The following is a 13,311-nucleotide window of genomic DNA, read 5'->3' as shown; positions in this document are numbered from 1 at the left end:
GAAAGGGAAAGGTTCATTTGCAGAGGAATGAGGACATAACTTTTATAACTTTACCATAGGAGAAGTCCAGTCTGTTTAACCCAGGGTCTGGGACCCGAGAAGCAACAGCTAGCGCACATCTTTCCTGTTGTAGAGCCATATATTTTATAAAACAAAAATTACTGAGTTGCTTTTATTGCAAGTTCATCTCTTGGCAGCTTTTACTGGACATAAAAAGGTGAATATGGCTGAAAAGCATTAAGCTGAGACCACTTAAGAAGGCAGCAGGAACTGGCTGTGTTAGTGCAGATTTTTGTCTTCATGAGTCAGTTACTTGATGCCCCAGGCACAGTGCTCATGTGGATTAACCTGATAAAAGCCCATCTAATAAAATAACAAGTTCAATGTTCTCCTGCTATGAAGGTTTGGGCAACAAGTAGACATCTCCACAGGAGAATGCACAGTGAATTTCCAGACAGAGGCATTGCTCTGCACATTGATACCAAACTGTGAATATATTTGTAGAAGATTGGTTGAATGTTAAAATAAGTGCAATAGAAAAAACAAGTTTTACACTTCTTGAAAGAAAAGCATAACCCTCAAGCCTTTAAAAAAATTTTTGAGAGTAGAAAAAAAGCAAAAAATTGATTATTCCTCTAGGGAGTTTTACTGCTTTGGTTCATGTAAATCATTAAACAGGGACTTCACTCTTGCTTGGATTTGCTGACTCTGGTTTAAGACCGTTATTTGCCAGTTAATTATCTTATCTGTTTTTCTGTACCTATAGTATTTATTTTATTACATGAAGAATGCTCATTTATCCCTTTGCATTAAGGGCATTAACTACTGTTGTATCTTAGGAGCGTGGAAACATAGTAAATGGAGCAATGAGGACAGAGTTATTTTTATTTTGTAATTGCTTCCCCTTCTTCATTTGTATTTTTTCACAAATATGGAACATTTATTTCTTGGGTAAATCCAAATGGTAGACACTAGGGTATCATGACTGTTGTTTGTCATTTAAACTCTCATAACTAGCGCATGCAGTGTATCTAAATCATAATATATTTGTCATTTTTCTTAACTGTCTCTGTTTACATCAACTTTTGTCTAACTGAATTGTAAGATCATTGAACAGGAACTGTTCCCACTATATGTGTTTAGTGCCTTTCACAATGGGTCGCCAAACCTCATGTTGTCTCTCCTGTAATGTAAACAGAAAGAAGTTAATCATTGTCATGGATAGATTCCTTTTCTTTCTCTTTTAGTGGTATATGTGATGTTAATTGGCTATTTTGGACATATTTTGGACAATGTCTCCTGCATTATAAGTGATCTGCTTGCATGACCTGTTACCTTTCTCTTCAAAAATATGCATTACAAGGTACAAAACCTTTTTACTGAGGTGGTTTTGGTGTAACTTTACAGCTCTTGGCTGCTTAGACTCTCTGTGCCCAAGTAGAGGTTTTCTGTGAATAAACAAGGGAGATGACTTAAGGCAATGCCTTTAATTTGTTCACTTTTAAAATTATTAAATACTAGTATAAGGCAAATAATCTAGGAGAAGCTTTAAGTAGATTTTGAGTAAAGATCATTTCTTCTTCACTTGTGTGTTGGCCGTCCAGAGCTCATTTCAAGGAGTCATTAAATAAGTGCCAATCCAATGTAAATTTTGTTTTTGTTGAATAAAACTCTCAACAAAGTGACTACAGGAAGTCTGTTTCTGTAAACCTGTGTGTGGAGGATTTATTTTATACACCCTTGAGTGATGTGAAAAAATTATTGCACAAAGTTAAAGGAAACATTTAGAGCAATTTTGTGAGTGTTCTTTTACTTGTTACACTAACATGTTTTCAGTTCACTCTTCAGAATAAAACTTTTAATAAAATCTAAGACGAATAAGCCTGTAATTGCACATGTTTAAAAAATACATGCAATGTAGTTTGTCTGTAGCTGTTTCAGAAGCTGTCAGTTAATTCTTTTATTCATTAAGCAAGCCAAACCTCTCTGTGCAGCTGCAGGACTTGAGCACTGGATCATTGAGATGAGGCACATCAGTGCCGAGAAGAACCTCAGTGTTTTTCCCAGGTAGCCAGCTATGACATAGTGCTTCTGTATTATGAGAAATCTGTATTTTTTTAATATTTTTTTTCACATTCACCATCTCTGTGTGCTTCATGGTTTTACAGACTTCTGCTGTGTCAGCCCTTAGTGTGGCACTCTACCAAGGTTACCAGAAGCTGTGTGGCAATGGACTACAGCATCCCTGTCCTTTCTCTTCTTCACCTTGAAACTCAGCAGCATCTTATAGCTGAGTACCACAGCTCTAATTCAATTAAATTATTTATAAAAAAGATCTCATTCTTTAGGAAGATTCCTGGAATGATCCTTGAGGAAAGGGCTACACCTCTCTCTCTAAAATTGTGTTTAAGTATTTATTCCTTCCATTTGAAAGAGGAGAAAATTTAAAAATTTGAAAAATTTCTCTACATTGTGAGTCCCAGGAGGGCTGTACGCCACAGCCAGTCTGAGGGGTTGGTTTGTTTGGGTTGGGGGTTGTTTGAAAGCCCAGGATGGTATCAGTCTAACAGTGATGAGTACTGGTACCTGTGCAGACACACTGCCTGATGTAAGAGCTGGTTCAAGAGCTTCTCAGGTGGCAGACTGTGCATGGGCCCTCAGAGAAAAGGAGGAGGAAGGCATTGAAGCTGCCCCAAGTGAACCTTAGAAACTCCCAGTGACTTGTGTCAGAGCACGTCCAGGGTCTGTCGCATGTGGACCTTACCCAGTATCACCCTGCAGTCAGTGCCAGTCAATGTTTCTTTCTACATCATGAGCACAGCAAGTCCTTTTTCTCTTCTTTATTGGCCCTCCTGGGCTAAGTCTTAGGCAAGTTCCTCTAGGCAGCAAGAGTTATACTTTAGGCATACTGGCAGTGATTTGGCCTTGTTCACCTATTTTATTGCCTCAGGTGGTGGAGGAAAGCAAAGGACAGCACTATCCCTGGCACAGTGATTCTTAAGGCATTTTAACTGGAGGACATGTGGCAAAAATAAGGGTATTTTGGTAGGCTGCAGACAAGTCCAACTTATCCATTAGAGAGAGTGTGAAGAGACTCCTGCCTGTAATTAGGGCCCGGAGCTGGTGGAAGAAGAGTCTTAGAAAAAATATTTCAGGGATGGTAGCAGGACAGAGAATATGAAGATCAAGTATGGATAATATAAACAGCTCTGTGCAGGTAGGAGTCGCATCTGCTGAACTTGCAGTCACTGTCAATACTTGTCTAGCAGAGAGCACTTGGCAGTGCCTGGTTGTCCTGGGATCATTTGAACCCAAAGGCATTGAGTCTCCTTGTGCAGACTGTCAAGCTGGGAACGAGCTGCTGTTAATTCTGATTAAGTTATCAATGCCATTACCAAGTCAGTCTTACAGACAATATGGTCTTGTGACACACTTTGCACATTCAGATAGTACAGAAATGGCTATTTGCTTTTTAGGGTTGAGAGAGGACTGTGCTTAATTTGGGTGCCTTTTTGAGGCACTGTCTTTTGCCACCCTTCAGTGCCTTTTTCCAGACTTGGAAGAGTGTTCTGGGGAAGCATGCCTGTGTGTATTCTCTGTTCTTAAATTTTAGAGACAGGTTGCCAGGCTAGATGGACATCTCATCTGACCTGGTATGCCTTTCTTATGCAATTAGTACTTATGTAAGTGATCTGTCTTCTGTGTAACATGAAACGAAGTTGTCTCACATGCTGCCTCTCCTGGAATACAGCTTTATTAATTTACACATACTATATGCACTAGTTGAGTGTTGCAACATCACAGAACCTGATCACTGAGCACAGAACTAGAGTGTGATTACTTTGTGATTAAAGATTTACCAAATCGATTATGTGTTACACAAGGTTGTTGCAGTATCAGAACTGCTATTCTGAATAGATTAAAATTAGGGTAAAATATTTCTGAAAATAAAATATTTGTCTTTATAAACATCACACGACACATTTCCTGTTTGAAGAATAATTTTTAAAATTTTTCTCAAATGTCATAAAATAATCCTTTCTTCTTCCTGCCATCAATGTTTAGATATCCCAGCAATCAGTTATGCTCAGTTCTCACTGCATTGAGAGATACGTGATTGTTCCTTATTAGACATTGGAGAATGGGCTACTTGTAATAATGCAATTACATATGCTTATTAAAATGACAAATGATAAGGGGTTTAAGAGAGCTTTTGTGTTTCACAAAGATACTTCTATTTTTCAGGAATTATGTTGACCACTGATACCTTTAATATTGCAGCTGTCTGTAACTGTGGTGATAGCAGAGCTTTGTCGAACACCAGGATATGTAGAGTGGGACAGTTTAACAAGTAATCATAGCCCACTTGGCTTTTAAAAAGCATGAATCTTGATCAGTTCAGCAAGTAATACTTTTGTCCCAAAGATAGGATAGAGACACTACATGCAGCTTGATATAGTTGGTTAGGAACTGGCTGGAATTAATGTTCTGTAAAGTATGTAAAGCAGAATAAGAAACATTGGTAACTGTTTACATGCTATTAATAATTAGCAACCTTCCTACCAGTCTGTTAGGAAAGAACCATGCATTGGGTACAATGGAAACTCAACTCCATTCGGTTGGGTTCAAATTACATTTGACTTCAACAATAGGGCATGAATGGGGCTCATTTGAGTTTCTGCCACTGTAAACAAAGAGATGTTGGAATGTTTCATTTGTTTATTGATTTATTTATTTGGACAGGTGCAACTTGATCATATGAAATAATTTTTTTAATTCAAATATGGGCAGAAAATATCTTAGCAAGCATTGTCCAGTCAGAGTATATGATACTAACAAATGTCATGACTCAAATTAATTTAGCCTGTGGCTGGTTTTTGAATTTGGGTCTTAGACTAATCAAATCATGTTCTAGAGAAAGTGCTTTACCTGGGCTTAGAAAATAGAAAATACAGATTTATTTTCTGATTAATTTCTTTTTTGGTACTAAGTTCCTTCTTTTGCTTTCTGCTAAAAATTATGTGCACGTCTGTGAGGTAGGCTCTGTTTATGGTAATAGAGCTCATCCTTTGGAAGAGGTCATTCAGTTCTGATGGATCCCATCTGTATGAGGATGATTCTCTAGGGTATAATTTTCTTCAGCTATTTGAAACCCTCACATAAGTGCTCCAAAGCAATCAGGTTCTATAATTTGCAAAATGATGGCAAGAGGAAAGAGCCAGGAAGATTGTTGGTGGGATTGTATGTTAGAATGCAGTATCACAGGACTAACAGCCTAAATGAATGCAAGGAGGGACTTGATCCAGGCTTTTTTTTGCATCTCCTTCAGCTGGACACCTGCACTTCTCCAAAGTGGACTCTACAAAGGGAGAATGGATGGTTTGGGGCAGGGGAAGGTTGAGACTAGAGAAATATGAAGTTACATGAAGAAGACATTACCCTTGGTACAAAGTTTTCCAGTTCTTTTGTGTTAAATGGAAAATTGCTCAACAATCTGCTAACAAATCCCAGAAATATCTTGCTTACAGGTAGAAAGCCAGCAAGGTAGCAAGCAAGCAAGAAAGCAACAGCCCATGTTGCAGCTGTGTGTTGTTTCATAGTCCTATCAAAGTTGTTCCTGCATCCCTCACCAGGTGGAATGAATTGGATATACACTCAGATTTGGAAGCAATGGTTTTAATATTTCAGTTCACACTGAGAATTTGCTGTCTTTATTTCCCTTTCAACATTATATTGTGTTTAAACGATGACAGAGCTTCTCCTGTAATGCACACGTTTGGTCCCTGTCAGTGCTGACAGAAGTATGTGCAGACACCAATGGAAGCACAGATTAGAATTTCTCTTGAGGTGATCAACTATTTATAATTAGAGTTGTGGGCATGAAGAAAAACCCAGCTAGCTAGCAAACAGTCCCTCTTCCAAAAAGCTTGGTAAACTCATAAAGCTCAGGGGCTTAATCTCTGAACCAGAGTGCTTGTTATCTAATCCCCACCAGCTGTTGTGTACTTGGTAGCCATGACATCTGTAATAGAGCTGAAGGGCCTGTCTATATTGGTTGGCACCTTTACCCACCAACTGAATTTGATTCTTCTCTCATTGCTCACATTTACCTGCTTTAAATCATTAACCAGTTGCTCAGGGTTTGATCATCCATTTAAACGTACTTTATAATAGAAGTCAAGTGCTGCTTTTCACATTAAGCATATTTTAGGCATGTAGGTCTTCTGCAGGTCTCGTTTTTGTGTTGCTAATAAGAAAATGGTATCAACCACAAGAATTTCCTCTGGTTTCATACTGATTCCTAATGTAGGCTTAAAACTGACCTGGGAATGAAATCTCTTAGTTGTATTTGAGCTGAAAAACACCATCACACTTCCAGTAAACAGAGTAAAGAATTATATGCATCTCCATTAACTGATGTGTGTGAATTCTGTAGGTTAACTATAGAAGGTGTAATATAAATGTAAGCAAGGTGCATATGCTCGTTATAACTGCAAAAGAACTCTTGTTTTCAGAGATCACTTTCAGCTGTGCTGCAGTGGATATTGTTCTTTCTAAGCTGGCCGAGGACAGCAATTGGCCCATCTTGGGAAAATCTGCAATTTAATGTCTCCCAGTTCTTGAGTAAATGCTGTGATTTCAAGCCTGCTGTGAGACAGTGCCCTCAGCACCACCAGCAGTGCAGAGGAACAGCTGCTGTGTAGAGTGGAGTGTGACCCCTTCATGTTAGGTGTGGATAAAACTCCTATTTTGGTCCTTGTAAGGGGTTAGAGGGAAGCTGTCTTATTCCTGGATCCCACATGGGTTTAGTTAGGAGGTAAGTGCTGAGCTGTTCCCAAGGTAAGAGCATTTCTGGACATGGAAGAACATACCTGTGGGTTATTTTACTGGTTAAAACACAGCTGTTTATAGCTTCCTGGCATGTGAATGGTTAGATTGAGCAGCTGAAGTTGATGCTGTAGCCAAAACTGGGCCTGAAGGCTGCAATAAATGTATACTAGCTGTCATCGTAATGTTATTGGCCCAAGATTTTGAGCTGTCCTAAGACAGTTCTCAGTGTCTGTAATACTGTCAAAATCCAAAATGGCCTCATAAATAAAACCAGCTATACTAAGTTTTCAAATAAATGCTTCTTAAGTTTTGTTAAATTTCATTACAGTAGTTTTTCAGTTGGAGTTGATTTGTCTGATTTTTAATTTTTTTCCCCCCAGAATGGCACTAAGAAGTTCTGGGATTTTATGAGGACACATGACAGGTAATGACGGCATCACATTATTTCCCATTGTCTTCATGCTGCATTTCATACTGTATTCTCTTTCATTGGTCAAGTGTTGTTGATACTCTTTTTCCTTCAATTTCCTCTTCAATTCTCCCCTCTTGTGTAATACTTGACGGTGGTTCTCTACTGTTTAAGATAGAATTAGCAGAAATTTAAAAATCTCCTTGTGGTTTATTATGTTTTCAGTAAGTTTTGTCTGTGCTTGACTATTCCAGTATTAGAGTTTTAAAACATAATTTATTGTACATTTTAATGATTACATAGAAGATGGAAATGAAAGTTTGGATTGTATGAAATACTCTTTTTTGAGTGGGAATTTATTACCTGAAGGAAGGAGTTTTTTCTGTCTTTCCAAATATATCTCTCTGATCAGGGAAGAAAAGCAATTAACTCCTGACTTCAAAGATCAGTTCGTACAAGATTATAACAAGTAAGGTGTATATAAAACAGACCTGAGTCTGTATAAAAACAGTCTGAGTGTTATTAAAAACTAAAATATTTAAAAGTCTTTCAAAAAGTATTAATATTTAATCTGTTTGGTGAAAATTGAGGTACTAGAAGATAAAAATACAATGGAAAGGTAACAGCTTTTTCCAAGAAAAAGCTTTCCTAAATCTCTTAAATGTAAAAAATGTAGTAAGGCACTAAAATAAACTGTGACATAACTGGAACCACATCAAGAGATGTGTTTTTCATGCGCATTAAATAATAAAATCAGTTGCATTTTGGGAAATTCTTCTCTGTTGGAACCCTCCAAGTCCTTACATGAGTCTTTTTGTGACGTGAGTCTTTACATGCATGTGGGTGCCTGGGAGGGATATAAAATTCTAGCAACACTTTTTATCTATATAAAGATTATGAAGGTAACATTTTCAGGAAGACTGGGAATGTATTAGCTAGATTAAAAATGCCTGTACTGCTTGAGAATGAGGACAGAAAAGGGAGTGATATTTCAATACTGAACTTCACACTTGCTTTTGGAATTTGCCTGGAAGACAGTTCTGTCTTTGCACTTTGTCTGTCCATATGGGCATGTGCCTGAATTTATGATGGCAGATACAAAGGCTGAAATGATAATTGATTGCTGGAAATTTAATATATTCCCATTCAAGCAAGTGAATCCAGCCTCAAGTCACAGTGCTGAGAACATGACTTCCAGATGAATTTGTATAACTATTTTTGTTTAAACTTTAGTTTATCACTGTGTGATAATGTGTGAATATATGCAACTAAGTGAGTGGGGTAAGTATTAAAGGATCAGTTTTCCATGAACTTCTTGGGAACAGTGTTTCTGAAGGACTTTTGTGGACATTTTTAAAATAGTTGAGAACATAACTTTATAAAAAGGCCACGGCCACATGTCATGCCAGTCATCTCTGGTCACATAACATTTGTTAGCTTCAGATGTACAACAGCTGCCACCCAAACTTATTAGTGACTACTGTTGAACTGTAGAATGTCTAACACTCTTTCACAAGGGAATTCATTGCTGCTTCTGACACCAAAGGTAGTAATGTGAACTTTCTGCATAGGAAATCCATGGGTTTGCATTATTTTTTTTTTTTTGTGAATAGGAAGATAATTATTATCCAATACATTAGTCAGATTCAAAATCCCTTATAGTACATTAAAGCCCTACAAATTACTGTTTTTTAATAGCTGTGATGCTTGTTATATGGAAAAGTCATGTTAACTGGTTCCTAAAGATTATAGAAAACTTCAAACTGAGAGAGCTCTTACAGGTTCATTATTGTTAATGAAGGCTAAACACTGAAGAAGAGGAGATGTTTCTGGGACACATGTTCTGTTGTATTCCCAGTATTTCCTAGTGTGTGTTGTCTGCTTGAAGAATTAAGACCCCTTCTCCATAGTACTTTTTCATTAGTATTCATAGCTTACTACTTCCAGAAGTGATGTAAGACTGTTAAATGCTCCAAGTGTCTGTAATAGGGCTGTTCACCTGAAATGAGCATGTTGGAATGCCAGATCTGTAAAGAGCACACATATATATGTTATATTTACATAGAATTGATATGCATTATGAATTTGGTGAATAAAAAAAAAAACTGTGTAATCATATAAAACCAGACATTGTGCCTAACCCATGTCTTTATTTGTCATCCTCTTTCAGCAGCACAAGTAAACATGCTTAAGGCTGACTTTCTTGCTGCATGGTAGTGAAATCAGAGCTTGTGTGCTGGCTTCCTTTGGGACCCCAGTGTTCTGTCTCATTTCAAATTAGGTCAATATAAGCCAGTATTTAATAGATTTGTATCAGAAGATACAGGAAAATATTTACCAGGAGAGATGAAGTTATTGTTGTAGAAATGTATCCTTTCCAACTGTTCAGATGAACAGCTGATTAAATTATACAGAGACAAAAACACAAGGACTGCAGTAGTCTCTTCATTTGCCTCAGATGTGAGTCATTTTTTAAAATCTCACTATATGTTGCAGTAGGGCAAGATCATTTAACCATATGCAATCTGGTGCTGTAACTGGCACAAGGTAAAATAGCAGAATTGGTATTACTTTTCCTTTTTTTTTCCTTTTTTTTTCCTTTTAATTTCTTTCCTTTCCTTTAGTTATTGCAGATCTGGGCATGAGTCTACAGTATGTGATTTATGAAATTTCTTAAGATCAAAATCATTCGGAACTAAACATCAATCCTGAAGTCACTGCTGTAATTTATGTTAAACAAATAATTGCTTATTCCCAATCCCTCCCTGCCACTTGAAGACAGTCATGTGCAATTTATTTCTGGTCGCAGAATAAACTGTGTTAAGGCAAACCTTCAGAACTTCTGCTGTCAAAAGTCACCTGCATGTCAGCATAGACAAAAGAAGCAGCATTTCTTACCATATTTAGGTTTAAATTCTAACAGGAGGAAGATCCATGACACAAGGACATACCCGTGAACAATAGTTTGGTCCTGGAATGCTTTGCCCAGAGAGACTGAGGAATCTCCATACTCAGAGAAATCCAAACCTTGAGTGGAACAGACTCTGAGGAAGTTAACTTAGAAGTTAACATGACTTTTAACAGGAGATATGATCAGATGATTTCCAAAAGTCACTTACATCCTGAAGGTTTCTGTGATTTTACAAGCATATTAAATGCTTAATAAGCATTACAGTTCTCATCTGAAAATCAAAAATTTGCAAACTTGTCAAGAGATCTGTCAATTTCTAAGCCATTTTTATATCGGAAAATTATGCGCTTACTATTGTTCTTGTCCTGTGGAGTTAGATTTAAGTTAATCTTGCTTTGAAACATGCAGGTGAACATTATTAGAGCTCATTGGAAGGTTTTATTATGTCATTAGAAATAACAGTGAAGTTTTCTAAAAATGAATGAAGTAAAATTACCAAAAGTCCCTGATTACCTCTTCTCCACCATAATTGTGGAACAAGTTTATTGAGGTGTTGCTCCTAAGAGTTACATAATTTTGGCCTCTTGTGTTAGGTACACAGCAGAAGATGCTTTCTGCAGTTATGCACTGCTTACTTTTCTAATTAAGTATAATTTTCCCTTTAATACTCAAGATTATGTGTTTGGTCATTATTAAACATATCCTGATGAAAGTCAAGCAGAGTGCAAGCAATGAAAATTTAGATGCAAGGTGTATTTCAAGATTCTTTCTAGACTTGGGTCTGTCAGAACTGGTTAGCAATTTGTGGGGGTGTGATTTGTGGGCTGAAGACCTGTTAATTTTTTTAAGGACTCAGCTTTTAAAAATAAGAGTCTTTATCAGGAGAACATTTTACTTGTGCAAATTTGTGGTGATTTTCAGTTAGAAATAGAAACATGCTAAATTTTACAGAGTAACCGTCAATACCTGTAACAAAAAAATTACTCTCTAAAACCAGACTCAGGTTACAGTTATATTCTCCCTCATCCTAATTTTGCTATATTTAGTACAGTAAGAGCCTGAAATGTAATACTTAACTTCTACATTCATCTACTTTATAAAGCAATAGACCACATTCGTTTCAGGTTTCAGCAGCTCCCCTTAAACAGATTCAAGGCTTTTAAAAGGCATAATTTGGGAACAGATGAAGGTCAGTGTACAGTCATGTGTTCCCTTCTGTGCTTTGAGTAATAACGCTTGAGAACAGGGACACAGCTGTACCTTTTCCTAGTTGACAAAACAAAATAATGTCTACCTCTCCATTTGAAAGTATGAAAAATTCAATGTGAAGTTCACTGCATTTAAAAGAGAACAATTTTGAAGAGACTGAATTGTGTGCGAAATAGTTATGTGAATTTCTCTCAACTCTGAAAATATTATGTGATGAATAAAAAACATTTGGACTAAAATGCTGCAACTCTACAGGTGCATTGTACCCCATTCATGCTGCATTTTTATCTTCAAAAACATGTCACAGTGACTCAGCAGTAATTCCTGACTTTAAAAATTCTTAATTAAACAAACCTGAAAGTTTATTCTGATATTGCTGCTTTATAAGATTTGCCTTTTTTTTAAGTGAAGAGATTAATTTGTTTCACATTTAAAGCCAATTAATTCCTAATCTAATTTGCTTCCTTGGAAGAAACTACTTGACACTTTATCTGTTACAAAGACGACTGAAAAGTGTAGTTTTCCATCAGAAGAGAGTTTACAGAGTGAAGAAAACCAAAGCAATCCCCACCTTGGCTTGTTCCCTCCTGCAGGTACCAGTCCTGGGGGCAAACAGGAGGAGGTTCTGGAGACAGGTTAAAAATGAGCATAAATCAGAAGGAGGAGATGAAGGTGTCCAGGCTCTGTGCTGTGCAGTTACCTGGCCAAGGACAGAGACCAGGAGGTGGCTGCCCAGGGAGTGGGGAATGTGGCCCAGCAGCTGCCCCAGGAGCCGGCTGCACCCCGGCTCTGGCCACGGGAGCTGGCTGGGCATGGGTCACCAGAGCCTGGCCAGAGGCCTGCGGGAGCCACGGGTGCTATTCTGGCTCGGTGGCTGTAGCAGGCAGCTATGGAGATGGGGTGGAAGTCATGTGCCCTGACCACATTATAGGAGTGGATTAAATTCCTTCTCCTATTTCATATGCCAGATCATTTGGGCTTTATGGAAACTTAATCCTGTATGTATTTTTCTGGTTTATGTCCTAGTGTATCATAAGACACCGTGAAATTTAACTCAGATGCTTCCTTTGTGCAAGAATTATCACAGTAGCTTTAAAATATAGCTTTTTAGCATCCTTACAGGTAAAAAAAAAAACCAAAACAAAACAAAAAAATATTTTTCTTGGGTGGCATATGCCTTTTACTTTCAGTGATGTGCTGTTGTTCTGTAAACCTTGTCTGTCTTTGTAATGTCTCCTCCAGGGTGTCAATGATGTAGAATTTTCTTGATTATCTTCAAAGATAGTGTGGAAGATAATGCACTGTTTAAAATCAACTGGAGGTAGTTCAACAAACAAAACTGATGAAAAGTTTAGGGAAATAATAGCTTAGAGAAGGGAACTAGGGCTGGGCATGTTCCTGCAAAGGATAGCACAACTGAGGAGAGAAATTACCACTTATCACAAAATGTAAAGGAATGTTACAGGGCAGGCCACAATAATTTAATTTCATCAGTAATCAATGACAGAATGAGAAATGATGGGGGGGGGGGAAAGTATTTTGAAAATTAAACACTAAGAAAATGTTTTTACGAATAAGCAATATGATAATCCAGGCAGGCATGTTCTGTAATTGAAAACTGTCATTGAAAATGCTCAGGTCTAGGCTTGATATCTGTCTATCAAGAATGTTATCAGGATAATGATAATTTTCCTGGTATTAGAAGGAAAAAAATGTAGTAGCCTATTAGTTTCCTTCAATCCAAGTAATTACACTATTTGTTTGCATACCATATTTGCAAATAAAATGCAGTTAATGCTGTACTTTTTGTTGTTCATTTTTGGGGTTTTCTACAGTGAAGACTTGACAGATCCTCTGCTTTCATGCCAGGAATTCTGCAGGCATATTTACTGTCTTTTAAAATGAGTTACTCTGTTGTTACCTTAGGATCCAATCTAAATAAAACATAGAA

At 37.4% G+C, this 13,311-nt stretch overlaps 1 protein-coding gene across 1 annotated transcript in view; it reads left to right on the top strand.

Moving 5' to 3' along the window:
* Nucleotides 1-13,311, top strand: part of NUDT14 (nudix hydrolase 14) — a 56,876-nt gene that overhangs the window by 19,291 nt on the left and 24,274 nt on the right. Inside the window, exon 2 of the mRNA XM_062495217.1 lies at nt 7,212-7,255. Within this exon, the coding sequence (XP_062351201.1) occupies nt 7,212-7,255 (44 nt within the window). The remainder of the gene's footprint in view (nt 1-7,211; nt 7,256-13,311) is intronic.

Source organism: Cinclus cinclus, chromosome 6 (genome assembly GCF_963662255.1).
Source record: "Cinclus cinclus chromosome 6, bCinCin1.1, whole genome shotgun sequence".
Lineage (NCBI taxonomy): Eukaryota > Metazoa > Chordata > Aves > Passeriformes > Cinclidae > Cinclus > Cinclus cinclus.
This window is presented reverse-complemented; position numbering and strand designations above follow the sequence as displayed.